Raw genomic sequence first — 25,170 nt, 5'->3', positions numbered from 1 at the left:
TATAATGCTGTTTTAATGCATATTTCTGGACACAAGGGGACTTGAAATGTATAAAAGACTGATTTAGATGAGGTGTGAATTCAACTGCAGAGGTATACAAATGTCAGTCAACTGTTTTCTCTATTTTAACTTGTTCATACAGTGCTCCTGGAAGTGGACCCATGTTCAGAACCACCACGGTGGCTGTGGATGAGGAGGGTGGAGATGATGACGATTCTGCAGCCAACAGCAGCTCTTTCATCCAGACGGCTTCTGGTCAGGCTACAGAGATGACTATGGACAGAGGTTTCCTAAACACTGGACAGGTCGGTGGCACTGTTATGCCAAGCCAGATGCCCACACAGACGGCGCAGGCCATCAGCTTTGGCATTAAGAACGCTTTGGGAACTCCACTGCAGAAGATAGGTGTGTCATTTTCATTTGCAAAGAAGACCCCAGTAAAGCTTGAGACCATAGCTTCTGTTTTCAAGGACCACGTGGAAGAATCAAGTTCTGCAGATGGAGCAAAAGCTGATGAGAGAGGGTCATCAGATGCAGGGAATCTGCTGAAATCTGGTGAGGGCGAAAGCACAAATAATTCTGATGGCAAGGCAGAGGAAGATGACCAACATGACAAAGATAGTGGATCTCTAGCCACTACGTTATCTAAACTAAAAAAGATGAGACGAGAAGATGGACCAATGGCAGTTGAACCAGAATACTACCACTATATTCCCCCAGCCCACTGTAAAGTAAAGCCTAATTTTCAATTCCTGCTTTTCATGAAGTCTACCGAACAAATGGAAGCTGAAAATGTGAACAAAAAAACCACGCATGAAACTAAAAAGGGTAATTCTCCAAAACCCAAACCGGGAAAGCACACAGAGAAGGCTGCTGAGAGCACGGGGCAGCAGAAGGAGCAGAGTACTACTGAAACTGCAGCTCAGCAGAGCAAAACAGAGCTAAAAGAAGGCCTAGAAAATGCAAGTATGCAGGAGAGCAAGCATCTTGCAGAGAGCAATCTCCCCGAGCCAGACACTACTAAAGAAGTCGCTCAGCCTGTCCCGGGCTGTAAAGATGCCTCTGAAGGACCAAAGCATCCAACCGGACCCTTTTTTCCCGTTCTGAGTAAAGATGAGAGCACGACTCTCCAGTGGCCTTCAGAACTTCTCATATTTACCAAAGCAGAACCATCGGTTTCATACAGCTGTAACCCCCTCTATTTTGATTTCAAGCTTTCTCGTAACAAAGATGCTAAAGGTAAAGGGGCAGAGAAATCTAAGGATCCAGGGGGTCTTTGTAAAGAAAACGTTCAGAGCACAGAATCTGGTGAGATAAACAAACCCAAGGAGGCAGAAAGTGCAGCTAACAGTTCTGCTCTAAAAATGGAAAACAAATCTCTGTCCACCTGTGGCTCCCAGAACAAGCAGGAGTCCAGTTTGGTGAGCCTTGGTAAGGGAGAGGGAGAGGACAGTAGTAAATGCATAACTGGTAAGAGTAAAAGGTCTCACAAACACAAAAAGAAAAAGAAGCACAAAAAGTCCAGCAAACACAAACGTAAACACAAGGAGGAAGCTGATGAGAAGGGCCGAAAAACTGACCTGGGGGAAGAGAAACCCAAGAAACGGAAAAGACACAGACACAAAAAGGGCAAATCCTGTCTTTCTACTGAATCGGAACGAGCACTAAAAACTGAATTGTCTGAAGATTGTAGCCATTTCCAGAAGAAAAAGCGGTGCTCTCAGGAGTCCCAGAGGAAGTCTCTGTCTGCTGAAGAGGGAAGTAGCGGTAAAAAAGAGGATGGTGGTATCCTCTGCCAAGAGCATGGCAGCAAAAAACACAAGGCTGACCTGCAGCAGTTGCCTGCTCTGAGGAGACGGTGTTCGGCCCCTTCCCTGGGCAGGATCAGCCGCAGGAGCCGGCAGAGCAGCGGGGACTACGACAGCGACGAGGGCTCTCACAGGAAGCACTGCCGGCAGAAATCCCCCTCGCAGTACAGCGACGACTACGACTCTGGCAGCGACCACTCCAGGAGCCGCTCCAGGTCGGGGCGCAGACACTCCTCTCCCCGCTCCTATTCCAGCAGCTCCGATGCCTCCTCGGACCACAGCCGGTACAGCCGCCGCAGAAGTTACTCGGACGACAGCTACAGCGATTACAGTGACCGCTCAAGGTGCCATTCAAAGCGGTCCCACGACTCGGAGGATGACTCCGACTACAACAGCTCCAACCACAGATCGAAGCGGCACAAGTACTCGTCTTCTGAAGATGACTACAGCTCGAGCAGGAGCAGGTCAAGGAGTCGAAGCAGGAGCCGAACTCACCCTCGAGGCAGGTCACGATCAAGGAGCCGGGGCAGAACACGCAGCAGCAGCTGCAGCCGCAGTCGAAGCAAGAGGAGAAGCCGAAGCGTGACGGGGCGCAGCTGGAAGCGGAGCCGCAGCTACAGCAGGGACCGCAGCCGCAGCACGAGGAGCCACTCCCAGAGATCTCTCTCACGAAAGGGCTCTCGAGGCCACGAGAGCCCTGAAGAGAGGAGATCTGGGAGAAGAGACTTTATCAGGTCCAAAATCTATCGCTCACAATCTCCTCACTATTTCCGCACAGGCCGAAGTGAAGGATCATTGCTGAAGAAAGAGGATGGCAGAGGAGAGGATCTGAAAGGATCTGGCTCGCTCTCCCAAAACAGCAGCAGCTCTGGCACAGGGAGGGTCTCAGAAGGTGACTGCAGTCCAGAGGAGAGAAACTCCGTCACTGCAAAACTTCTCTTGGAAAAGATTCAATCCAGGAAGGTTGAGAAGAAGCCCTGCGTTCCTGAAGAGATGCTGGCAGGGGCAAACAAGGTGGGCATAAAACTCAAAGATCCTCCCCAGGGCTACTTTGGCCCAAAACTTCCTCCTTCCTTAGGCAACAAACCGGTTCTCCCCTTAATTGGGAAACTGCCAACCGTTCGAAAACCAAACGCCAAAAGATACGAAGAGTCTGGCTTGGAGAGGGGTGAGGATCAAGAGCTGTCGGATTCTGAGGATGTTTCCCAAGGCATTGAGGAGGCTCAGTTGGGCGGCCAGTCCCTCCTGGAGGAGGTGGTGATGGTAATTCAGGACAAACCTCTGGATGAGCAGAAACGTGATGAACCTGCCGTGGAAATGCCGTCCATTCCCCTCGAAGCGCCAGCGCTCCCCGAGTGCTTTGGCTCTGGGGATCTGGTCATGCCGCACAACTTCCTCTCAGATCCGAGCGATGGCGATGGGCTAGAACCTATCGACGGGGGCAACCAGCCGGTCCCAGTGGAAACCAGTATGATGCCCTTGGTTCCAGATGTTGAACACTTTCCTGGCTACGTGCCTCAGAGTGGGGAGCCGAGCATCGAAGGGGATCGGGAAGGAGGCGAAGATTCCTCTCTGGCACCGCTCGAGAGCCAGCCGATCACTTTTACACCTGAAGAAATGGAGAAATACAGCAAGCTGCAGCAAGCTGCTCAGCAGCACATTCAGCAGCAACTTCTGGCAAAGCAGGTCAAGGCCTTCCCTGCCTCGGCGGCCCTGGCGCCGGCAGCGCCTGCCCTGCAGCCCATCCACATTCAGCAGCCGGCGGCAGCCTCGGCCACGTCCATCACCACGGTGCAGCACGCCATCCTGCAGCACCACGCTGCCGCCGCCGCTGCCGCCATCGGCATCCACCCTCACCCCCACCCCCAGCCTCTCGCTCAGGTTCATCATATACCCCAGCCCCACTTGACGCCTATTTCATTATCCCACTTGACCCACTCGATTATTCCAGGGCACCCCGCTACGTTTCTAGCCAGCCACCCCATCCACATCATTCCGGCGTCAGCTATCCATCCAGGCCCCTTCACTTTTCATCCGGTTCCTCACGCTCTTTACCCAACCCTTCTTGCCCCGAGACCCGCTGCTGCTGCAGCTGCCACAGCGTTACATCTTCACCCTTTGCTGCACCCTATTTTCTCAGGACAGGACTTGCAGCACCCACCCAGTCATGGCACATGAAGGACAAAATGAAGTAACCTGGGAGGAAGGAGAATATTTTGCATTTTGGGAAGGGGTTGAAGTTGATCCAGCTGGCAGGTGAGGCCCTGAGAATTTCCTTTCACTCTTTAGCAGCCAAAGAAGCCAAAGGCTCGAGGGCTGGGTAGCAGCAGGCGGTGGGTCAGTTCATGAGCGTTGTGTATATCTGCTACCAGGGACTGTCTCGCGTCCCCAACACCTCCGTGCACGTCGCAGCACTCTCTCCTACAAGAATCATTTCACGTGTAGACCAGCGAGACACTTGGAAAGGCTTTTTTTCCCTGGATTCTTACGCTTGGTCATCTTCCTTCTGCCGCCTTGTATATGATAAACAAGATTTCATACACGCTAGTAGGTCTTTAAAAATCCTTTTAATGAGGTCATCTAATTAAAATAGTCAGCATGATTGAATCCAGCTTGTAATCAGTGATAAAACATTCAGTAACTGACAGCTGTGGATCCTGGCGAGGAGGCCGATGAAGGGCAGTGCCACTCGGGGTTTGGCTGGGCCAGTACCAGTTTTCAAGCATCACAGGAGATTTCTTGGCACCCTGTCGCTGCATACTTAGGGTTGTTTTTTCTTGATGTGAGCAGCAAAGGTGGAAGTAAGATCTTATTTCAAAGCTGAAGCGAGGAGCTGCGTGCGTGCCCAGAGCTCTGACCCTTCTCCATCCTTCATTAGCATTCTCCTGCGTGAGGACTGCGCCTCGGAGCTTTCCGGATGGCCTGGACGGGGGGAGAGGTTGGTGATTTCAATCTGGGCTTTGACCACCCTTCTCCTGAGAAGGGCGGGAGGGGGGAATATCACTCTGACTTCCATCTTTTGTGGTGTTGGGAAAGAGGCACTTGGATGAGAGAGAGAAGAAAAATCCCTTTAGGAATTGAAGCAATACAGAGGACTGGGGAGAGCGCCCGGGGTATGTAAAATGTATTCTTTCCTCTGTAATACTGATGGTTTCCTTATTAATTTATAGGTTGTTTTTTTTTTTTTAATGTAAAGAATTGCACTGAACTCTGTAAACAAAGATGCTGCTTTTTGTAGCTCATATAAAAAGGTTACATTTGTAGTATACCGCAATAATATTTTTTACAGCCAGTTCTTTTAGTGGTACTTGTTCTGGTGGCTTTTGTGTAAATATGTTTGCTGTAGGTGAAATAAGACACTTGTAAAGGTTCAACTTTATAGTTTCAGCTAGATGCAAAATGACTAAGCATGTATATTTTATCAAGCTCATGTATTTTTGAAGTTTTTATGTACTATAAAATGTAAAAAAAAAAAATCTTCATTTAGCATTTTGCAGAAGAAAAGAAAAAAAAAAATAAAGTGAGACTTGGACTAGGTGAGGTGCGTGGACGAGACCGGCGACTCTAACAGCTAATGAAGGGCATCGCACGGGGCATGCTGCGCCCTCCCTGTCCTTGCCCCGCAGCTGCTTATAGGAATCGACACTGGAGGCAGTCTCAGGAGTGTCAGGAATTTGGGTTGTCTCCCAGAGTATAAAATACCCCCCCCTTTTATTCTTTTTTTTAATTTTCTTTTTTTCCCCTGGGTTTGAAGCGGTGACTTGCGGGTGCCAGCCCGGCTGTGCAGTTCAGTACAGTCTTCCAGTGAAGGAGGAGCCTTCAGCCACTGTACACGCAGGGAGAGGTGGTTTGGGACCCATCCTTGAGGCCCTGGTGTCCCAGAAGGGATTTCTCTGCTCTTGCAGCATCGTCCGCTGGCGGCAGATAACACTAACCGTGGGAGCCTTCTCCCCCACGAGCTCTTCCCAGCGTGCCAGGACGAGCTGCTGCTGTCCCCACTGACCCGGTATTTCAGGCTCAGGCCCTCCTCGTGTTAGAGTGGTTTGGGGGCACCCCACGGTGCTTTGTTAGGACCTGATTTCAGAGCAGGCAGGCAAAGCAGGCAGGAGCAGGCAGCGAGGGGATGCGGAGCACACGCTGCTGCCCCATCCTCTGCCCATGTGCAGCACTGAGACCTGGAGGGGAGAGATCGAAGGATCGAAACCTTGAGCTTCCTCACTCTTTAAACAAGAAACTTTGCGTTTGAGCAGGTTGGACTGAAACACAACGTTCAAAAAAAGGGACTCAATTTCTCTGTAAATAATTAACAGAATACAGTATTAATGTCTCAATGCTGAGCTTCATTAGCTTCTAGATTCAATATGCGTCTTCTGGCACCCTTCACACTGCAGTCAGGGGTTTTTTTGACTTCCAGAATAGTGCTAAAAATAATTAACCTATCATTACTTAACAAGCATAAACAGACTGTATTTAACTTTGTCACATAAGATATATATATAAATATATATATATGCTGTAAAATGAGGGGAAAAAAACCTTTCTAATAAACCAATGATTTGTGGAAAAAATGTGTGGTTTGCATGAGATGACTTGAAGCTGCTGCATCTGATTGTGTTGTAGCCCAGGACTTTTTCCTAAAATAACAGTATCAGATGCTTGGTTAGAGTAAAAGTGCTTTTTGTTGCAGTACTTTGCTCAGAAGATGTTGAGCTGGATACAGAGAAAATCTACTCTTAATTTTTTTTTTTTTAAAGGACATTATTTTGGGTAGGAGCCCACAACGCATCAGGTGAGTTCTGCAGGTTCTCTCCTGGCAACGGAGCTGGGGCAGGGTCTGGAGCACAGGTCTGCTGGGGAGCGGCTGGGGGAACTGGGGGGGTTCAGTCTGGAGAAGAGGAGGCTGAGGGGAGACCTCCTGGCCCTCTGCAACTCCCTGCCAGGAGGGGGCAGAGAGGGGGGATGAGTCTCTGGAGCCAAGGCCCCAGCACCAGGCCCCGAGGGAATGGCCTCAAGCTGCCCAGGGCAGGGTCAGGCTGGCTCTGAGGAAGGATTTCTGTGCAGAAGGGGCTGTTGGGCGTTGGAATGGGCTGCCCAGGGCAGGGGGGAGTCCCCGGGATCCCTGGGGGGGTTGAAGAGTCGGGCTGAGCCAGCGCTGAGGGATCTGGGGGAGTTGGGAAGGGTCAGGGGGAGGGTCATGGTTGGGCTGGAGGAGCTGCAAGGGCTTTTCCAACCTGAATGATTCGGGGATTCTGTCTCGCCCACCTCATCCTTCCACTCTGCACGCTCCCTTGTGCTGGTCCTGCAGCCAGCGCAGCAGTTGGGTGTTGGGGTGCTGCACCCCTTGTCCCTGCTGTGCTCGGGGCAGCGGTGCTGGAGCCGCTCTGGGCTGTAGTGGCTCAACCAAAGGTCCATGTACCCCCAGGTCAGAGCGTAGGGGGATGATGCCACCTCTCTCCACCCTGCCAGCAGCGAAGTTTCTGCTCTGGGTTCTTCCAGCCCTCCTTCCATCTTGGTTGTTTGGGGCTTTTTTTCCCATTTTTCTCTCCAGCAGCTCCTGAGCTGAGCTGCAGCCTTGTCTCTGCCCTTGCTGCAGCAGGGTGGTGGCACCGCAGTGTCCCTCTAACCTGGGGATTACCCCTGCTTTGGGGGTCCCCCCGCCTTCACAAGCCTGAATGTGTGTCAGAGGAGGCGAGTGCTTGGGGTGGGCAGCACCAACGTCTCCTTTCTTAGCTAAAGGTCCTGATTTGGTTAAAGGAAAAAAAAAAAAGTCCTGAAAATTGCCAGGGCTGGGGTAGGGGGTGTAACCTGCCTTTGCCTGGGCCGGCCTCTTTCGCGTGGCCCTGGGACCTGCTGGCTGGCTGAATGACGGTGTGGAAGCATTGCAAGAACTGTGGAGTTAAATCGTTTGATGGGGGAAAGAATTAGAGTTGCCTTAAAGCAATTCTGGTGTGGGTTTCAGCTGGGTTTGGGTGCTCACTGCCGCCAGCCTGGGAAGAGAACTCCCAAAGAGGAGCAGCTGGTGCGTCGTGCAGACCCCTGTGCTCAGCATGTGCCTCTCCCAGGGGCATGGAGCTGAGCCGGGCTCAGCTAAACCCTTCCCAGTCTGCAGAGCCCGACAGGCAGGGCTCAGCCTCAGCTTCGGGCAAATCCCACGTTTCTGATTGCAGCTGACGGCAGCTGAGACCCTGGAGCCACCATCTAGCTGCTCCCAGGGGTGGGTGCAGACCCGGCACGGGGCCAAGGCGCTGCTGGGGCCCTGCAGGGACCACCCTGTGCCCCCCTAGGGGGCCCAGGACCCCACGACCCCCCATCATCCCTGTCTTGCTTCCCACCCACAGCTTCAGAGTAGATTAAAAGGGTGAAAACCCCATTTCCGCATGGAGACTGGCTCACACCGAGATGCTCTGCTGCCGCTCCCTGCCACCAGCTTCACATGGGCAAGAGGAGTCCCCAGCAGCTTGAGTGGCCTAAATTGAGCGTGTTTTAATTAACTCCACAAGTGTGGTAAGCCGAGGGGGGACACGTGGGCTTGGCCGAGCAGCTCCCGTGGCTGTTGCTGCAGGGCTGGGCCCCAGCAGCTGCTGCAGCCCCGATGTGGCGTTGCTGTGGTGGCTTTTCCTCTGCCGAGGACAAGGAGCCCCCTTGTCTGCTGGGCTGCAGGTCCCCCCACCCTGGCACCTGTGTCCTTGCCGGAGCCGCTTCCCTGCAAAGTGCTGGTGCTCGGTGGCTGGGCTGCCCCAGCCCTGCACTCGCCCCTGGAAGGGTTTTGGGGTGTCCCTGCTCTGGGGAAAGGAATACAGTTTGGTGGCGATGCCCAATGCTGGTGGGGCCAGTGTGGGGAGCCGGGCGTCCCCCAGCCCATCCGCTCCATCCCGCTGTGGAGGGGACCTCAGGGGACCATGGGACATGGACCCTGCACCTTGTGGCCATCTCCCCTCCCCGCCGTGTTTCCGCTGGCCAGGCCGTGGCCGCCTGCACCCTGAGATAGGCACGGGCGGGGGCCGGATTCGGCCCCAGCCTCCGGTGGAAGGGGGGTGGTGGGCAACAGGCTGTTGTGCTGCTTCCTGCCATGGCCGTGTCCCCCCAACCCCTCGCCATGTCCCCGGTGATGCTGCCAGCCCCTGCCCCTGCCCTGCTCTGCCAGCCGGGCCAGGCATCTCTATCCCCAGCCAAAAGCAGCACGTCCCCCGCTGCACCCCAGTAGCCCTTTGGCTCCCTGGCGGGAGTGGTTGTGTGTGTGGGGGGGCCCTTCCTGTGTCCCCCATCCCTGCGGTCCCTGTCCCCAGCTGTATCCTCTGAGATAAGCAGGGGACATGCTGGTACGGGCTGTGCGGGGCTACCAGCCACATTTCAGGGTGGCGATGGGGGCTGCTGCTGCCCTACTCTGGGCCCTGCTGCTCCTCGGGGGGCCGCGCCTGGCCCCCACCCTGGGGCTCCTCCAGGACCAACCCACCGTGTACGAGGGACCCCCCGGCAGCTATTTTGGCTTCTCCCTGGATTTCCACATGACCGAGGGCAGGTAGGGAGACACTAGAGGCCGGGCACGGCACCCATTTCCCCACCAGTGACACCCGCTCTGCCCACCCCAGGCCCAGCGTGGTGGTGGGGGCACCCCACGCCAACACCTCCCAGCCCGGCGTGGACCAGCCCGGTGCCGTGTTCCTCTGCTCCTGGCACCCCAGCAAGCCCTCCTGCCGCCCCCTCCTCATCGACACTACGGGTGCGTGGGTGCCACAGGATGATGGGGGGGGATGTGGGGGGCCACCGGCCCAACAGGCTCCCCCTCTCCTGCTCCCCCAGGGGACGAGACCGAGACCCAGAACACCCTGAATCTCCACACCTACAAGTCGAACCAGTGGCTGGGGGCGTCGGTCACCAGCTGGGATGGCAAACTGGTGGTGGGTGCACCCGGCAGGTGGGTGGGCACCCTTGGATGGTGGTGGGGTGGGCACCCACCCTGTCCCCATCCCTGTCCGCAGGCCTGTGCCCCGCTGCAGCACTGGAACGTGATGGACGGTCAGCACGAGGCTTTCCGCACCCCAACGGGCGTCTGCTTCGTGGGTGCCCCGGGGCTGCGCCGCGTCGCCTGGTACTCGCCCTGCCGCGACCAGCTCATGGCCAGCACCTACCGCGAGAGCTACTACGGTGAGGGCAGGCGGGTGGGTGGGGGCAGTGGGTGCCCCCCACCCTTGGCCGGTCTGACCCTGCCCTGTGCCCACAGTTGATGACAAGCGCTACTGCGAGATCGGCTTCAGCGCAGCCGTCACCCCGGTGAGACGGGTGCTTGGGGGGGCAGCGTGTCCAGGGTGCCCCCAGGGATGCCATGGGGATGCCCATGGGGATGCAGAGGGTGTGGCTGGGGTGGCACCTGGGTGTGAGGGTGGGGGTGCCCTGGGGTGGATGCTGATGCCAGCTTTTCCTACAGGATGGCACGCTGGTGCTGGGTGCCCCCGGGGGTTACTACTTCATGGGTGAGTCCTGCCTGCCTGGCACTGCCCCCCAGGCTCGCTGGTCCTGGGACGTTCACCTTTGGGTGGGCACGGCAGGAGGGCATCCAGGATGGGGCATCCCACTCAGGGCCACCTGCAGTGGCACTGGTAGCCCGGGGCAGGTGCCAGTGGGTGCCCTGTCAGCGCTGGCACCCACCCCGGTGTCCCCCAGGGCTCCTGTACTCGGTGGGGGTGGATGCCATCCTCACCCGCTTCCATGGCAAGTCCCTGCTGTGGCCGGAGCGCCCGGGACGTCCCACGGAGGAGCCGCTGTCCAGGGACTATGAGGACGGGTATCGGGGTGAGCGGTGGGCACTGGGCTGCCCTGCCCCACGGCCGGCTCGTGCCAGGCCACAGCGGGGGTCACCAGTGCCCATCTCCCTGCAGGGTACTCGGTGGCTGTGGGCGAGTTCGATGGCGATCCCAAAACCAAAGGTACGGCTTGGGGGGGGCACAGGGGCCAGGGCCACCTGCGGGGTGGGGAGAGATGGGTCCTGGGCAGCCCTGGGCTCCGGGGTGCCCTCCCCTCCCCAGGGCTCTGGGACACGGGTTGCGCCAGCTCAGGGGTCCCGTCCATCCCCGTGCCCCCGCGCCCACCCCAGTGCCGGGGGGTATCCTGGGTGTATCTTTGTGCCCACATGCCCACCCCAGTGCTGTAGTGGGGGCACTCAGGGCTCTTGTCCCCCACAGAGTACGTGGTGGGGGTCCCCAACAAGAGCAACACGTGGGGCGAGGTGAGTGGTGCCCGGTGATGGGGACACCGCTGTGGCCGGGCACCCCACGGTGGCACCCTGGGATGGGGCCGGGGCTTGACGCTGCTCTGAGCAGGTGGAGATCTTCAGTTTGGGGGTGACCCTGCGCCGCCTACGTGTCGTCTCCAGTGAGCAGGTACCCCCCCACCCCGTGCCAGCACCCCACGGCACCCTGCCCCCCTGCCCTGCCACCCCACGGCACCCACTGCCCCCTGTCCCCACCTGCCAGCACGCCATGGCACCCTGCCCCCCTGCCCCATCACCCCCACTGCCCCCTTCCAGCACCCCAAGGCTCCCCACTGCCCACTGCCACCCTGCCCATTGCCCAGCACCCCACAGCACCCCACTGCCTCCTCATAGCACCCCTGTACCCCCACCCCAGAGCACCCCCAACTTATCCTCCCATCACCCCCCTTCCCCATCACCCAGCGCACCCCACAGTTCCCCAGGCACACCCCCCCAACCCCCCCCTGGTGCCACCCCCCCCACCCAGACCTTTTCCAGGTGGCATCGTACTTCGGGCACACGGTGGCCGTGGCTGATGTCAACGGGGATGGGTGAGAGCCAAGACTGTCCCCCCCCCCATCCCCTATGGGGGCACCCTAGGGTGTTGCCCCCTTGCCTGGCACCCCCCTGGCTGCCACCAGTCCCCAAACGTGGGCACCCTGACCCCCTCACCGGGCACAGGCAGGATGACGTGCTGGTGGGTGCCCCCCTGTACATGGCCCGGCGCACCGACGGCCAGCGCAGCGAGGTGGGGCGCCTCTACCTCTACCTGGGGGGGGGGAAGCGGCCCCTCGCCCGGCCCCCCCAGACCCTGACGGGCACCCACCCCTACGGGCGCTTCTCTGCTGCCATCGCCAGCCTCGGGGACCTGGACAAGGACGGCTACGGCGGTAACACCGGCCTGGCACAGGGGTGGTGGGGAAGGTGGGGGCTGTGCCAGGGCCTAAACCACGGGGGGAAACTGAGGCAGGAGCACTTGGGCGGGTGGTGGGATGGGGCACCCGGGGGGTGCTCACATTCCCTGTGTCCCCAGACGTGGCCGTGGGTGCCCCGCTGGGGGGTGACGGTGGCAGCGGACAGGTCTTCATCTTCCGTGGGCAGAGCGAGGGTTTGATGCCGGTGCCCACCCAGCTCCTCGACAGCCCCTTCCATGGCCCAGCCGCCTTCGGCTTTGCCCTGCGCGGTGCCACCGACCTGGATGGCAATGGCTACCCAGGTACAGCCCCGCCGCGTGGCCACCGCTGGGCCACCCCAGTGCCACCCGCCCCGTCACTGACCCCCTGCTTGTCCTCACAGATCTGCTGGTGGGAGCTTACGGGGTGGCCAAGGTGGCCGTGTACTGGTGAGTGCCCGTCCCGCCAGCTCTGGTGGCAGCACGGCCTGGGAGGTCCTTGCCCAGGTCCCCTGACACCTCAGCTCTGTCCCCATGTGCCAGGGGACAGTCCGTGGTGGTGGCCCGGACCCAGCTGAGTGTCCCCGATGGGCTGAACCCCGAAGTCCTGGAGTGTGTCCTGCCTGGTTCCAGCACCCGTGTCAGCTGGTGAGCCATGTGGTGGGGACACTGCCATGGGGACACCGCTGTGGGAACACCACCAGCGTGGGGACACCACCCCGGGGCTGCTGGCAGGTCCCTGAGCACCCCTGGGTGCTGTCCCCCTCGCAGCTTCCCCGTGGTGCTGTGCGTCAGCGTGACGGGCCAGCACATTCCCCAGAACATCAGTGAGTGTCTGCGTCACCTGGGGGGGCACAAGGGGCGCTGCCGGGGTGTCACCAGGGTGTCACCAGTGCTGTGCCCCCCCCCCCTCTGCCCTGCCAGGCCTCGATGCCGAGCTGCAGCTGGACCGGCTGAAGCCCAGGCTGTCCCGGAGGGTCCTGCTGCTGCAGGGCCACCAATCGTCCTGGCATAGGGCACTGGCACTGGCCCCGGGGACACCCCCCCTGTGCCACAACCTCACCGCCTACCTGCGGGTATGGGGACAGTGCCAGTTTGGGCTGGCATGGGTGGGGACAGTGACATTCCCAACCAGGATGGTCACAGTGGCTTTCCCAGCCCATGAAGGGTGGGGGCCCAGGGCTGGGGACAGTGGCACCCCCAGCTGGGATGGGGACAGGGATGGGGACAGCGGTGTCCCCAGCCTGGGTAGGTGGGTGCCCCGGGGTGTGGGTGCTCACTGGGGTGCTCTGCCCGTGGGTGCCCCCAGGACGAGGCCGACTTCAAGGACAAGCTGAGCCCGGTCGCCCTGAGCCTGAGCCTGGCGCTGCCCAGGGGGATGCTGGGGCTGGTGCTCTACGGGGACACCCTGGTGCAGGCGCAGGTAGAGGGGGGACACAGCTGAGCTGGGGACGTCGCTGCGGTGCCCTGGGGGGGCTTGTGCCCATGGTTGGGCCAAGGGCACATGTGGATACCCCCAGGCCGGGGCACCCGCTGCCACCTCTGTGCTCCCCAGCCCGTGCCCAGTGTCCCCAGCCCCTCCGTGGGACATAGCCCCTTCCCTCCCTGCTGCCCCGTCACTCTCCTGGGTGTCCCCCCAGTCCCCCCCACTGTCCCCAGTGCCCCCCTGGGATGTATCCTCAGCCACTCCCTGGCACATCCCCCTGCCCAACCCTCTGCACTCACCCTGCTGTCCCTAGTCCCTCCCCAGGATGTCCCCCCATGCTGTTCCTGCTCCCTCCTTGGGGTGTCCCCCAGCATCCTCCATTGTCCCCAGTCTGTCCCTGAGATGTCCCCTCTGTACCCTCCACTATCACCAATCCCTCCCGGGATTGTTTCCGCAGTATCCTCCACTGTCCCCAATTGCCCTCCCCAGGATGTCCCCTCTGTACACTCTGCTGTCCCCAGTCCCTCCTCCGGATGTCCCCCCAGTACCCTCCACTGACCCCAGTGACTCCCCATCCCACACCCCTCACTGCCCCCCCGTCCCCCCACTCCCTCCCAGACCCACATCATCCTGGAGGACTGCGGCGAGGACAACCTCTGCGTCCCCGACCTCCACCTGGCTGCCGACACGTGAGCACCCGGGCGGGTGAGGGTGGGCACTCGCTGTCACCCCAGGGTGCTGAGCCCTGTCCCCGTGTGTGTGTGTGTCCCCCAGCCCCAGCAGGCGCCTGCTCATCGGGGCGGAGGCCGTGCTGCGCCTGCGCGCCAACGCCAGCAACGCGGGCGAAGGCGCCTTCGAGGCCGAGCTGCGGGTGCAGCTGCCCCCCGGCACCCACTACCAGGCGGCCCGCAGCAGCATCCCGGTGGGTGCCCCGTGAGGGGGGGTGCCAGGGGGTGTCTGGAGTGGGTGTGCAGGTTTCCACGGTGGTTCTGGCGCATGGGGGGGTCTCTGATGTGTCACCTCCCTGTGTCCCCACCCTGTAGGGGCAGGAGAAGCTGAGCTGCAACCCCAGGAAGGAGAACGGGAGCCACGTGGTGCTCTGCGAGTTGGGCAACCCCATGAAAGCGGGGGCACGGGTAAGGAGTTGGGGGGTCCCGCTCTGGGCCCATCACCCTGGTGTCAGGGCTGGGCACAGCCGGCTGGGGGGGGAATCACCCACCCACCCTCCTGCTGTCCTCCCAGATCACCGTGGACATGGAGCTGAGCGTGTCCGGGCTGGAGGACATGGGTGACGCCATCACCTTCCACCTCCAGCTGCGGAGGTGACACCGTGCCCACCCCCTGTCCCCTGCCCGCTGCTGGGACCCGGACACCTGGCACTTGGTGGCCTCAGTGTGTCCCCAGACTCGGTGGCCATCCCTCACCCTGCCGTGTCCCCGCAGCAAGAACAGCCCCAGCTCCACCAACGCGTCGGTGACGGTGACGGTGCCTGTGGAGGTGCAGGCGGAGATGGAGCTGCGAGGGTGAGGGCCTGGGGGGGACAGGGGGGACCGGGGGAACCACAGGGGGACACTGACCCCCCTCTCCTGCCAGAAACTCCCTGCCTGCCACCACGGTGCTGCCCGCCAGCTGGCGCAGGGTGGAGGGCAGCCGGCGCCTCGAGGACCACGGCATCAAGGTGGAGCACGTCTACCAGGTAGGGTGCTGCACCCATGGGTGCCTGGGGGACTGTCCCCTCCCCAGTGTCACCTCACTGTCCTCCCGCAGCTCCACAACAAGGGTCCCAGCACCGTCAGCGGCGTCACCCTGCACCTCGCCGTCCCCAGCCAGCTGGGTGGCCGCATCCTGCTCTACCTGCTGGAGCTGGGCACTGAGGGGGGCATGAGCTGCACCAACCCCCCCGGCCTCAACGCCGAGCAGGTAGGGTGCTGCCTGGGGACCAGCACCCCCCTCTAGGTGCTGGGTGGGTGTCACGGTGGGGGGTGTGTGTGTGTCTCCCCTTTATCTCCTTCCAGCTGGAGATCCCCCGGCCCACGGGCGCAGCGCCCCGGAATGGCACCCGCCAGCGGGAGCGACGGGAGGCGGAGGAGCCGCCGGGTGTGGGGCTGGAGGAGCCCGTCCCCGTGGTGAGCGGGCGCTCCCTGGGGACCTGCAGCCTGTGATGGGTGGGGGGGCTTGGGGAGGCCTCCCCGGGGTGCTGGGGGGGGTGTCAGCGTGACAGCCGTCGTGTCCCGCAGGACTGCAGCAACGCCACGTGCGTGGGCATCGCCTGCCGGGTGCCCAGCCTGGCCAAGGACCAGCGGGCGCTGGTGACCGTCCATGCCCTGCTCTGGATGGACACCCTGCAGCAGGTACTGTCCCCTCGTGGGGACAGGGAGGGGACAGGGGTGGTGTCCCTCGGGTGTCCCTGCCATGTCTCCTCCTGCACGGTGGTCCCCAGGGACCTGCAGAGAACAGCCCTGGGGATGTGGGGTGCCCGGCCATTGCCTGCCAGAGGCCCTGATGTCACATTCCCACGTGTCCCCACATGTTCCCATGTGTCCCCATGGCTGTCCCCAGCGGGAGTACCTCCTGAAGCAGTTCCTCATCCATTCACGAGCCTGGTTCAACACCTCGTCCATGCCCTACCGCATCCAGCCCCGTGTCCTGCCTGCCGGGGAGGCCACGGTAGGGCTGTCACGGCTGCGGGGGACACAGGGACAGGCCGTGGTGGCAGCGGTGTCACTCACCCGTCCCTCCGCAGGCTGTCACCGAGGTGGTGCGCGCCAGCCCCGGCGGTGAGGGAGCTGTGCCTGTGTGGTGGGTGGTGCTGGGGGTCCTCGCCGGGCACCTGCTCCTCACCCTCCTCATCCTCCTCATGTGGAAGGTGAGAAGGCTGGGGGGGGACACCGGTGACACCCTGCCATGGTGGTGGGACCCCAGAGGCACTGGAGGAACCCATGAAATGGGACACCCAGCCCTGGGGGTGGAGGCTGTGGGCACCGGGTGGGGGGCAGCACCTGGGGTGATGCCATGGGGTCCCCCGGGGGTGATGCCGCGGGGTCCCCCGGGGGTGATGCCGCGGGGTCCCCCGGGGCCGGGCTGTCACTGTGTCCCTCTGCCAGGCCGGTTTCTTCAAGAGGACGCGGCCGCCCTCCGAGGACACGCAGGAGCTGGTGCATGGCCAGGCCCAGGAGCCGGGGGGTGCCCAGGCCTAGTGGGGACCCCCGGGGTCCCCCCACCCCATGGCACCCCCCCGCCCCAGCCCCCTTACCCCAGCCCCCCTGGGTGCCCACCCAGCCCCCCACTGCTGTCCCTGGACAATACATCTCTGCCCGGCACCCTGGTGCTTCCTGTGGGGTGATATGGGGGTGCCCCCCCCCCGAACCTGCGCCGGGGGGGCTGGGGAGGGGACAGAACACATGCGGGGGTGACCAGGGGCAGGGGAAGCCTTTTGGGGACCCCCGTGTGCCTTGTGGGGTGCCCCAGAGGCCCGTGTGACTCCGCAGAGGCCTGGTGGGGGGGTGCTGGGGGGCAGGAGGGGGCCGGGGGGTGCCAGGACTGGGGGAGGTGTCTGGGGGGCTGGTACCGGGGGGGTTCAGTGTTGGGGCGCTGGTGTGGGACTGGGGGGCGGGTGCCTGTCCCGGGGTCAGTCCCGGTCCCGGGGTCACTCCCGGGATGCCGGTGCTGGAACGGGGGACGTGGGTGCCGGTCCCGGGGTCCAGTGCCGCGATGCCGGGGCGGTACCGAGTCCCGGTCCCGGTCCCCGGGCAGCATCAGGGGGGCGCGATCCGGGGTCCCGGGGCGTTACCGAGGATGGGTGCGGGTACGGGGGGTGCGTGCTGGGACGCTGGTGCTGGTGCCGGTCCCGGAGTCAGTCTCGGGATGCCGGTGCGGTCCCGAGTCCCGGTCCCGGGGTCCCGGGGCGGTGCCGGGGGAGGGTCCGGGGTCCCGGGGCGGTGCCGGGGGAGGGCCCGGGGCCCCGGGGCGGGGCGGGCGGCCGTGCCCGGCGGCTCCGGCAGGTGGAGCCCGGTCCCCGCGGCGGCGGCGGCGGGCGGAGCGGGCCGGGCCGGGCGGGCCGGGCATGGCGGGGTAACGGCGCGGAGCGACCATGCGGCCCCGCCGCCTCCTGCCGCCGCTGCCGGTGCTGCTGCTGCTGGTGGCCGCGGGCGGGCGGCGGGCGCGGGGCGCGGCGGAGCCGGGAGCGCACGGTGAGAGCGGCCTTTGTGTGCGGGGGCGCCGGCGGCGGCGGCGGGGGGAGGCGCCCGCCCCCGCCCCGACCCGCCCCGACCCCCGCCCCGACCCCCGCCGGCCCCTCCGGCCCCCCCACCCCGTCCCCGTCCCCGCCTGGTGACCCCCATCCCGCCCGGTCGGGCCCCTCCGTGCCCCCCCCCCGCCCTCCGCCGTGCCCGCCCCTCCGGCTGACCGTCCGTCTGTCCGCCCCCCCCCCGCCCCCCCGCTGCCGGTCTGTCCGTCCGTCCGTGCCCCCCCCGCGGCTGTCTGTGTGTCTGTCTGTCTTCCCGGCCCCCCCTCCCCGGTCTGTCCGTCCGTCTCCCCCCTCCCCGGGCGGTTCTGGCCACCGGCGGGCGAAGGGTGCTGGGTGGGTGGGGGGTCCTGGGGAGCGCCGGGGGGGTGCGGGGTGTGAGGCGGGGGGGGGTCCTTGGCAGTGCCGGGGTGGGTGAGGGTCGGAGACAGAGCTTGGGGGTGCAAGAGGGCGGGGGTGGTCTCAGGCCATGGGGTGCAGGATGGGGTGGGGGGGTCCTGGGCGGCACCGGGGGCTGCAACATGATGGGTGGGGGTCGCAGGCCGGGGATGCGTGATGGTGGGTGGGGGTCATGGACAGCGCTGAGGCGTGCAGGAGGGTGGGGGTGGTCCCAGGCCAGGGGGTTCGGAAGGGTGGGTGGGGGTCCTGGGAGAGCTTGGGGGTGTAAGAGGGTGGGTGGGGATCACAGGCAGAGGGGGTGCAGGATGGGGGGTTGGGGGGGGGGTCCTGGGCAGTGCCAGAGGGTGCAGGATGGGGGGGGGGCCCCAGGCCAGGGAGTTCGGGAGCATGGGAGGGCGGGTGGGGGTTCTGAGCACCACCCGGGGGTGCAGGATGGTGGGGGTCTCCTAGGCAGGGTGCGGGGTTCACCCCGGTGCAGGCGCCTCTGCCCGCTCCCGGCAGGCAGGGTGGGCCTTGGGGTGCAGCGCGTCGCTTCGGGGTCCCCGTGGCTCCCCGTCACCCCCCACCTCAAACCCTCCTGGCAGTGCCCCAGTGCCAGGGCAGGTGTCCTCGGGGGTGTGAGTCGGGGGGCAGCGGGGTGAGGGGGGTCCCTGACACCCCCCGTGCTGGCTCAGCTCTCTGGCTGGCGTCCCCCGTCCCCGTGGGGTGACCCCCGGGTCCCACTCCCAGCCGAGGGCCTGGCACCCCCCGCCCACCCACCATGGAGCCGTGGGGTCATACTGGGAGGAACTGGGGTGCCAGCATGCCCCGTGGTGGGTGGGGACCCCTTACTGATGGTGGGGGGCTTGTGCCCGTGGGGCCAGGAGGGAGGGGGCTGTATCCTCCACGCTGGGGGTGGCACCTTGGCCCCCCCTCTCCGGAGGACACCGGGGGGTTGCTGTTGGTGCCAGCTGTCCCCCAGCAGCTGCGGGTGGCCGGCATGTGGCCGCGGGGACATTCCTGCCCCCCGGGTGCCGGCTGTCCCCGCTATGTGGGGGGACGCCCCCAATGTGTCGTGTTCCCCCCCCCCCCGACTCCCCCAGTGCGTCACTGGAGCAGCTGCTGCAAATTCCTCCCCTTGCCCTTTGCCACATCTGGGCAACATCTGGGCTGGGGTGGGGGTCGGGGGTCGGGTTAGGTTGCCCACTGGTGTTGGGGGCTTTTGGGGGGCAGGATGCTGCCGGGGGGGACACGGGGTCCTGCAAGCGCCCGGGGCCGCGGGATGAAGGAGGTCGTTGCCAGGGTGACGGCGCCCGAGCCGGGCCGGCTGCCAAGGGCTGCGGGCTCATGCGCAGGATGGCGCCGGCACGGGGGGGGGCCGGGGGCATGGGAGGGTGTGGGGTCCCCCCCAGCCTGTCCCACCCCTGCCCTGCATCGGGGACTGGGGAGGGGGGACCAGTCCCTGCGCTGCTGGGGGAGCCCACTGGGGTGGAGACCCCCTGAACTTGTGACATGTGTGAGCGGCACCCTGGGGGGGGCGGGGGGGGGGCATGGCCCTGCCTGGCCCCTCGTGGGGGATTGGGAGGAACACGAGTGGGTGCACCCAGCCATGTGGGCACGGCACCCTGGAGCAATAACCCCCCCATCCACCAGCGCTGCGGGGGGGCACAGGGGGGGCACAGGGGCGATGCCCACACCCCCCGTAACCTGCTGGGATGGTGCCCCCAAACCTGCCAGCACGGTGCCAGCCGGGACGGTCCCTGTCACCTCACGGGGGTAGTGCCCATGACACACCAGGGACCACCAGGCCACCAGGATGGGTCCCACCACCCAGCTGGGATGGTGGCCGTGACCCACCGGGATGGATCCCACCACCCTACTGCGGTGGTGCCCCCCACCCCACCCACAGGACACGCTGTGGGGTACCAGCTGGTATGGGGGTGCCCCATGCCCTCACCCATGTGTCACCTGTGTCCCCGCAGAGGTGCTGCTGAAGGTGCAGGTGTACGAGAGCGGGACGCTGGCCCCACTGGCCCAGGCCACCCTGGAGGTCTTTGGCAACCGCAGCTCGCTGGCGACCGGCACCACCGACCACGAGGGCACCGGCGTCCTGCCCGTCCCCTACCGCCTGGGCACCTGGGTCCTCGTCACCGCCACCCGCCGAGGCTACGTCACCGCCTCCGTCCCCTGGCGTGTCAACAAGCTGCCGCGTGAGTGACCGGGACCCCCAACCGTTACAGGGGACCACAACACCATACTGGGGGGGTGCTCTGAGCCCTTATGGGGGTCCCCATATTCCTTACTGGGGGGGGTCTGATCCCTGATGGAGTGACACTGTCACTCTGAACACTTATGGCACACCCCAACCTTTTACTGGGGGACCCCTGATGCGTCACTGGGTGGCTCATATGGAGGGCCCCCAGTCCCTTCCTGGGAAACCCCAACCCCTTATTGTGGGGTTCTGAGCCCTTATGGGTGTCCCCAATCCCTTACTGGGGGGCGTTGCACCATTATGAGGGGCCCTGAGTCTTCGCTGTGGGAGTTGGTTCCTTATGGGGGACTCTGACCGCTTACAGGGGCTCTAACCCCGTACTGGGGGAACTGGTCCCTTACTAGGGGCCTAAACCCCTTGTGGGGGGGCACAAGCCCTTAATGGGGTCCCTCATTCCTCCCTTACTGGGGGGGGGGCTCCAGTCTCTCACTGGGTGTCCTTGATTGCTTACTGGGGGCCTTTGGTCCCTGACTGGGGACACCCAGTCCCTTACTGGGACTCCAATCCCTTCCTGGGGACCCCAAAGGGCTTTTGGAGGGGGTCCCTTACAGAGGGGTGTTGGGGGGGGGTCCGACCCCTTTGGGAGGGGACAGCTATGTTCTGGTGGCCCTGAAGAACCCCCATCCTGGGGTGGTGGGGGCCAGGGGGTCACCCTTGACTGGGTGCCAGCCTTTGTCCCCAGGGCCATCACAGGTTGGGGGGGAGTGCGGGTCACGTCAACAGGGGGTTGGGACACGTGGGGGTGGGAGCATGCAAGGATGGGGGTGCACAGGGGAGGGGGTGCATAAAGGAGGGGGTGGGGAGTGCTGGGGATTTGGGGTGTGCAGGGATTGGGGGGTGCGGGCATGCCAGGACTGGGGGTGTGCAAGAGCGTGGTGTCACACAGGGATTGGGAGGCGGGGGTGCAAGGATCAGGGGGAGCAAGGATGGGGTGTGGGGGGTGTGCACAGGTTGGGGACAGCATGGACATGCATGGGTGGGGTGCCCCCACCCTGCCCGCTGCCTGTCCCTCCCTGTCCCCATGTCCATCCCGCCCCTTGCTGCTCTATTCCCCCCTCCCCACCCGCTTTGTGGGGCTCATCACCCCCTGTCCCCATCAGCACCCACTCTCCCCCTTCTCCCCTGCTCCCTCATCTCAAACCTGGGGGTCTGGGGAGGGGGGGGGGCTATATTTGGGGTCCCCCCATCACCCTCCCCCTTGCAGTCTACGCCTCCATCAGCCTCTACCTGCTCCCTGAGCGCCCCGCCACCCTCATCCTCTACGAGGACCTGGTCCAGATCCTCCTGGGATCCCCAGGTGAGCGATAGGGATGGAGCGGTGGGGGTGGCACCACCGTCACCCCTGGGTGCTGCCACCCACCTTGTGTGTGTGTGTCCCCAGGTGCCCGGGGGCAGCCGTGGGCGCAGTTCCCGCGGCGGGCAGCCCGCCTGCCCCGCAGCTCCACCTACAACCAGCTCGCCGCGTCCCTCACCGCCGCCACCGGCCCCAGCCTGGCCCGCGCCTTCCCCGCATTCCTCGGGGCCGAACAGGACGGCAGCGGTACGGGGAGATGGGGGGGACACTGGGGGATTTGAGGGGGGGGTCACACACACCCCCTGAGGTCATCCCCTGTGTATGTCCCTTGTCCCCACAGCCAATGCCACCTGGCTGGAGCTGGCGCCCGTGGCGGCTCTCAGCGTCCACCTCTTCACCGGGAACGGGACGGAGGTGCCGCTGGCCGGCCCTGTCCATCTGTCCGTCCCTTTGGCCCCTGACGCCGGGCCCGTGGTAGCCACCAGCGTGCCAGCCTGGAGGTTTGACCCCAAGAGCGGTGAGTGCGGGCTGAGGGGGGTGGCAGAGGGGTGGCACGGCTCCTGCCGGGGACGGCAGCGGAGGGGGGTGATGAGTTTGGGGGGTCTCAGCCCACCTTGGGGCGGGACGGACGTGTCTCCCTGCAGGGCTGTGGGTGCGTAATGGGACGGGGCTGATCCGTAAGGAAGGCCGGCAGCTCTACTGGACTTTTGTCTCCTCCCAGTTGGGATACTGGGCAGCAGCTCTTCCCTCTCCCAGCACAGGTAGGGTGACACCCATGGGTGCCCCCAGCCTGGGTCCCCCTGTCTCCGTGGCTCTGGGGACAGGCTGTCCTGGGGGGGGTGGCAGCACCCCAGGGCGGGCGGAATGTCCCTCACCCCTCCCACACGTCCCATGGGGTGCTGGTGGGTGCAGCCCCCGGCACTGGCCCCTGCCCCGTCTGAGCCCGCTGTCCCCCAGGGCTGGTGGCGATGACGGCGGGTGTGACGGACATCACCACCTACCACACCATCTTCCTGCTCACCATCCTGGGTGCCCTGGCCCTGCTCGTCCTCATCCTCCTCTGCCTCCTCATCTACTACTGCAGGTCAGCACCCCCTGCCCGGCCCCCCTGGGGTCCCAACCACGGCTTGGGGGAGGGACCCACACTGCTTGCTCCCCCCCCCCGGGCATCCTACGGCTGGGTATGGGGAGGGGGCCAGCCCCTGCCTGACACCCCCCGGCATCCTATAGCTGAGGAGGGGGGGACGGCACTGCCTGCCTGGAGCCCTTGGGTGTCCCTTGGGTCTCCTGTAGCTGGTTGGGGGGGGTGAGGCAGCATTCCCTGGCACCCCTGGGTGCCCTACACCTGGCTATGGGGACAGCCACCCCCCCTTGTCACCCCCAACCATCCTAGATCTGTCTATGGGGAGAGCCACCACCCCCTGGCACCCCTGGGTGCCCTATAGCTGGCTATGGGGGTGCCCACCACCTCATGGCCCCTCCCCAGCCTTGGTGCCTTGGCAGGAGCCCCCTCCTCTAGCACCCTCCAGCCGGTGAGGGAGGCGGGTGGGGTGGGGGTCCCCAGCACCCCCCTCCTGTGGGGTGACCCCGCCGCCGTGTCCCCGCAGGCGGCGGTGCCTGAAGCCGCGGGCGCAGCACCGCAAGCTGCCGCTGCCGGGGCCGCTGGACGCCGCTCGGCGGGACCAGGCCACCTCAGTGTCCCAGCTGGACCTCCTCTGCGGTGGCAGCCACCTGGAGACGGCATCCTCGGGGGGGGACACCGACCTCCCCACCCCTGGTTTACCCCCCGCTACCCGTGACCTCCCCACCACCCGGCCGGACTTCTTCCAACCGCCGGCCCCCCCTCCCCAGCTCCGTGCTGGCCCCCGGACCCCGGCCGGCACCCTGGCCCCCCGCCGCCGCCAGCCCCCCGCGCCGGAGGACTACGGGCGCCCCGGCGAAGCCTTCGGCCTCAGGGCTGCCCGCTCGGTGGACGGGCTGCAGCCGCCGGACGAGCATCCCCGGGGGACCCCCGCGTTCCCCCCCCGGCCCCCCTCGCCTCCGGTGTTTGCCCGTTACGGGGGGCAGCCAACCGAGCACCCGCTGCCTGAGCCCCCCCCTCGCCCGCCCTCACTGGCCCCCACGGGTCCCCTCCTCCTCTGCGGCCCCCTGGACCGGGGCGGGGGGCCGGAGGATGTTTACCGGGGGGTGATGCCCACCCTCCTCATCCCCGCCCGCTACATGCGCCTGGCCCCTGGTGAACCGGAGGGTCCCCCCGAAACTGATGGGGGACCCGGTTCGACGGCGGCAACGGCCGCCCCCCCGGCCCCCCCGTCCGCTGGGCAACCGTTTGAGGAAGGGGAAAACTGGGGGGGAGCTCGTGCCCCCCAACCGGTGAGCGGCTCGGTGGCCATCCCGGTGCTGCTGGACGGGTCGGCGGTGGCTCAGCTCAACGGGGAGCTGCAGGCGCTGGCGGGGCAGCAGTTATTAGAATTGGGGGGCCCCCCCCCGCCAAGAGCTTGGTTCGTCTCCCTGGACGGCCGTTCCTCCCAGGTCCGACATTCCTACATCGATCTGCAGGGCAGCGAGAGGGGGTCCGGCCCCGCGCCCCCCCCCCGCCTCCCCCGGGGAGTCGGAGGTGGGGGGGAGGACGGAGGGACCCGGCCCCCCCTTCCCGTCGCCTCCCCTGAGGACAGCTCGCTGGCCCCCTTGCTGGAAGCGGGGGGCGGGGGGCGGCGAGGGGGGGGCAGCGGCCGCAGCAGCGCCAGCGAAGCCCCCCGCGACTCCCTGACCAGCCCCGAGGAGGAGGCGCTGGCCGAGGCGGGCGAGGGGGGGGACGAGGGGGGCGACCGTAAAAGCCCCTGGCAGAAGCGGGAGGAGCGGCCGCTGATGGTCTTCAACGTCAAGTGAGTTGGGGGGGGCGGTGGGGGGGTCCCCTGGCCCTGGGGGGTGGTGGGTGCACTGCTACTGTCACTCTGTGCTGTCATTGTCCCAGCCCACCATCGGCATCCCCCCCCCCCCGACCCTGTCCATCTCCTCCCCGGCCCCGCGCTGTTCCCTGCCGGGGGGGGGGGAGCAGAGGGACAAGCCCCAGGCTGCCTGTGTCCCTTTGTGCTTGGGGCCCCCCACCCCTGCCACATGGGGTCCTGCTGCCGATGTCCTTCCCCCTACCATGTCACCCCCACCATCACATTGTCATTCATCTTTTTTTTTTTTTGGGGGGGGGGGGGCAAGAGTTGCCTGTCCACCCCCCCACCCCCCCCTCCAAGTCCTGAGGCCTGTCCCTGATTGTGTCCCTGCAGGGCGGGGGGGGCCGGTAGTGCCCCCCGGGCCAGCGGTGCCTCCAAGCTGCCATAGGAGCTGAGGGGGGGGGTCCCTGTCTCCACACCCCACCCCACCCCCCCGAACCTCATCCCCCTGCCCTTGGCTTTGGATTTTAATCGTGTTTCTAAACGTTTTCTACGTGGCGAGGATGAAGAGGGATCAGTGAGGGCTGGGCTGGCAGTGGGGGGGACATGGGGACCCCCCCCCAGGCACCGCCTGCCCCCGGCCGGGCTGGGCAGGGAGCTGCTGCCTGCGCTTGCCTGCACGTCCCTGCCTGTTCGTTAGATGGCATTAATATATTAAAAAA

General features: G+C 64.3%; 3 protein-coding genes across 13 annotated transcripts in view; all 3 read left to right on the top strand.

The window, feature by feature from the left end:
- Window positions 1–6,376, top strand: part of GPATCH8 (G-patch domain containing 8) — a 58,148-nt gene extending 51,772 nt beyond the window's left edge. For all 8 annotated transcript variants that reach the window (XM_074927131.1, XM_074927130.1, XM_074927132.1 and 5 more), the window contains one exon: window positions 143–6,376. In XM_074927131.1, the coding sequence (XP_074783232.1) occupies window positions 143–3,986 (3,844 nt within the window). In that variant the 3' untranslated portion in view covers window positions 3,987–6,376. The remainder of the gene's footprint in view (window positions 1–142) is intronic.
- A 2,793-nt stretch (window positions 6,377–9,169) lies between these two features.
- On the top strand, window positions 9,170–16,591 carry ITGA2B (integrin subunit alpha 2b). The gene is made up of 30 exons (XM_074926595.1): window positions 9,170–9,327; window positions 9,398–9,528; window positions 9,609–9,706; window positions 9,788–9,953; window positions 10,030–10,079; window positions 10,234–10,279; window positions 10,470–10,598; window positions 10,685–10,732; window positions 10,988–11,031; window positions 11,126–11,185; window positions 11,554–11,606; window positions 11,737–11,945; window positions 12,089–12,271; window positions 12,352–12,397; window positions 12,491–12,595; window positions 12,719–12,774; window positions 12,872–13,023; window positions 13,257–13,370; window positions 13,992–14,062; window positions 14,148–14,295; window positions 14,417–14,509; window positions 14,616–14,695; window positions 14,816–14,896; window positions 14,967–15,069; window positions 15,141–15,293; window positions 15,389–15,499; window positions 15,611–15,724; window positions 15,933–16,040; window positions 16,117–16,239; window positions 16,478–16,591. Exons 1-30 carry the CDS (start codon window positions 9,170–9,172, stop codon window positions 16,568–16,570), a joined length of 3,126 nt encoding a protein of 1,041 aa, XP_074782696.1. The 3' UTR covers window positions 16,571–16,591.
- An 820-nt stretch (window positions 16,592–17,411) lies between these two features.
- Window positions 17,412–25,148, top strand: FAM171A2 (family with sequence similarity 171 member A2). 4 transcript variants are annotated; one of them, XM_074927011.1, is made up of 9 exons: window positions 17,412–17,563; window positions 19,977–20,204; window positions 21,471–21,563; window positions 21,648–21,806; window positions 21,901–22,077; window positions 22,205–22,321; window positions 22,518–22,644; window positions 23,168–24,445; window positions 24,842–25,148. In XM_074927011.1, exons 1-9 carry the CDS (start codon window positions 17,464–17,466, stop codon window positions 24,894–24,896), a joined length of 2,334 nt encoding a protein of 777 aa, XP_074783112.1. In that variant the 5' UTR covers window positions 17,412–17,463; the 3' UTR covers window positions 24,897–25,148. The 4 variants fall into 4 exon arrangements, with proteins under 4 accessions (XP_074783112.1, XP_074783114.1, XP_074783113.1 ...); XM_074927013.1 differs by lacking the exon at window positions 21,471–21,563; XM_074927012.1 differs by lacking the exon at window positions 24,842–25,148 and having other exon boundaries at window positions 23,168–24,449.
- The last annotated feature ends 22 nt before the right edge of the window (window positions 25,149–25,170 follow it).

This window comes from Athene noctua, chromosome 25 (genome assembly GCF_965140245.1).
Source record: "Athene noctua chromosome 25, bAthNoc1.hap1.1, whole genome shotgun sequence".
NCBI lineage: Eukaryota > Metazoa > Chordata > Aves > Strigiformes > Strigidae > Athene > Athene noctua.
This window is presented reverse-complemented; position numbering and strand designations above follow the sequence as displayed.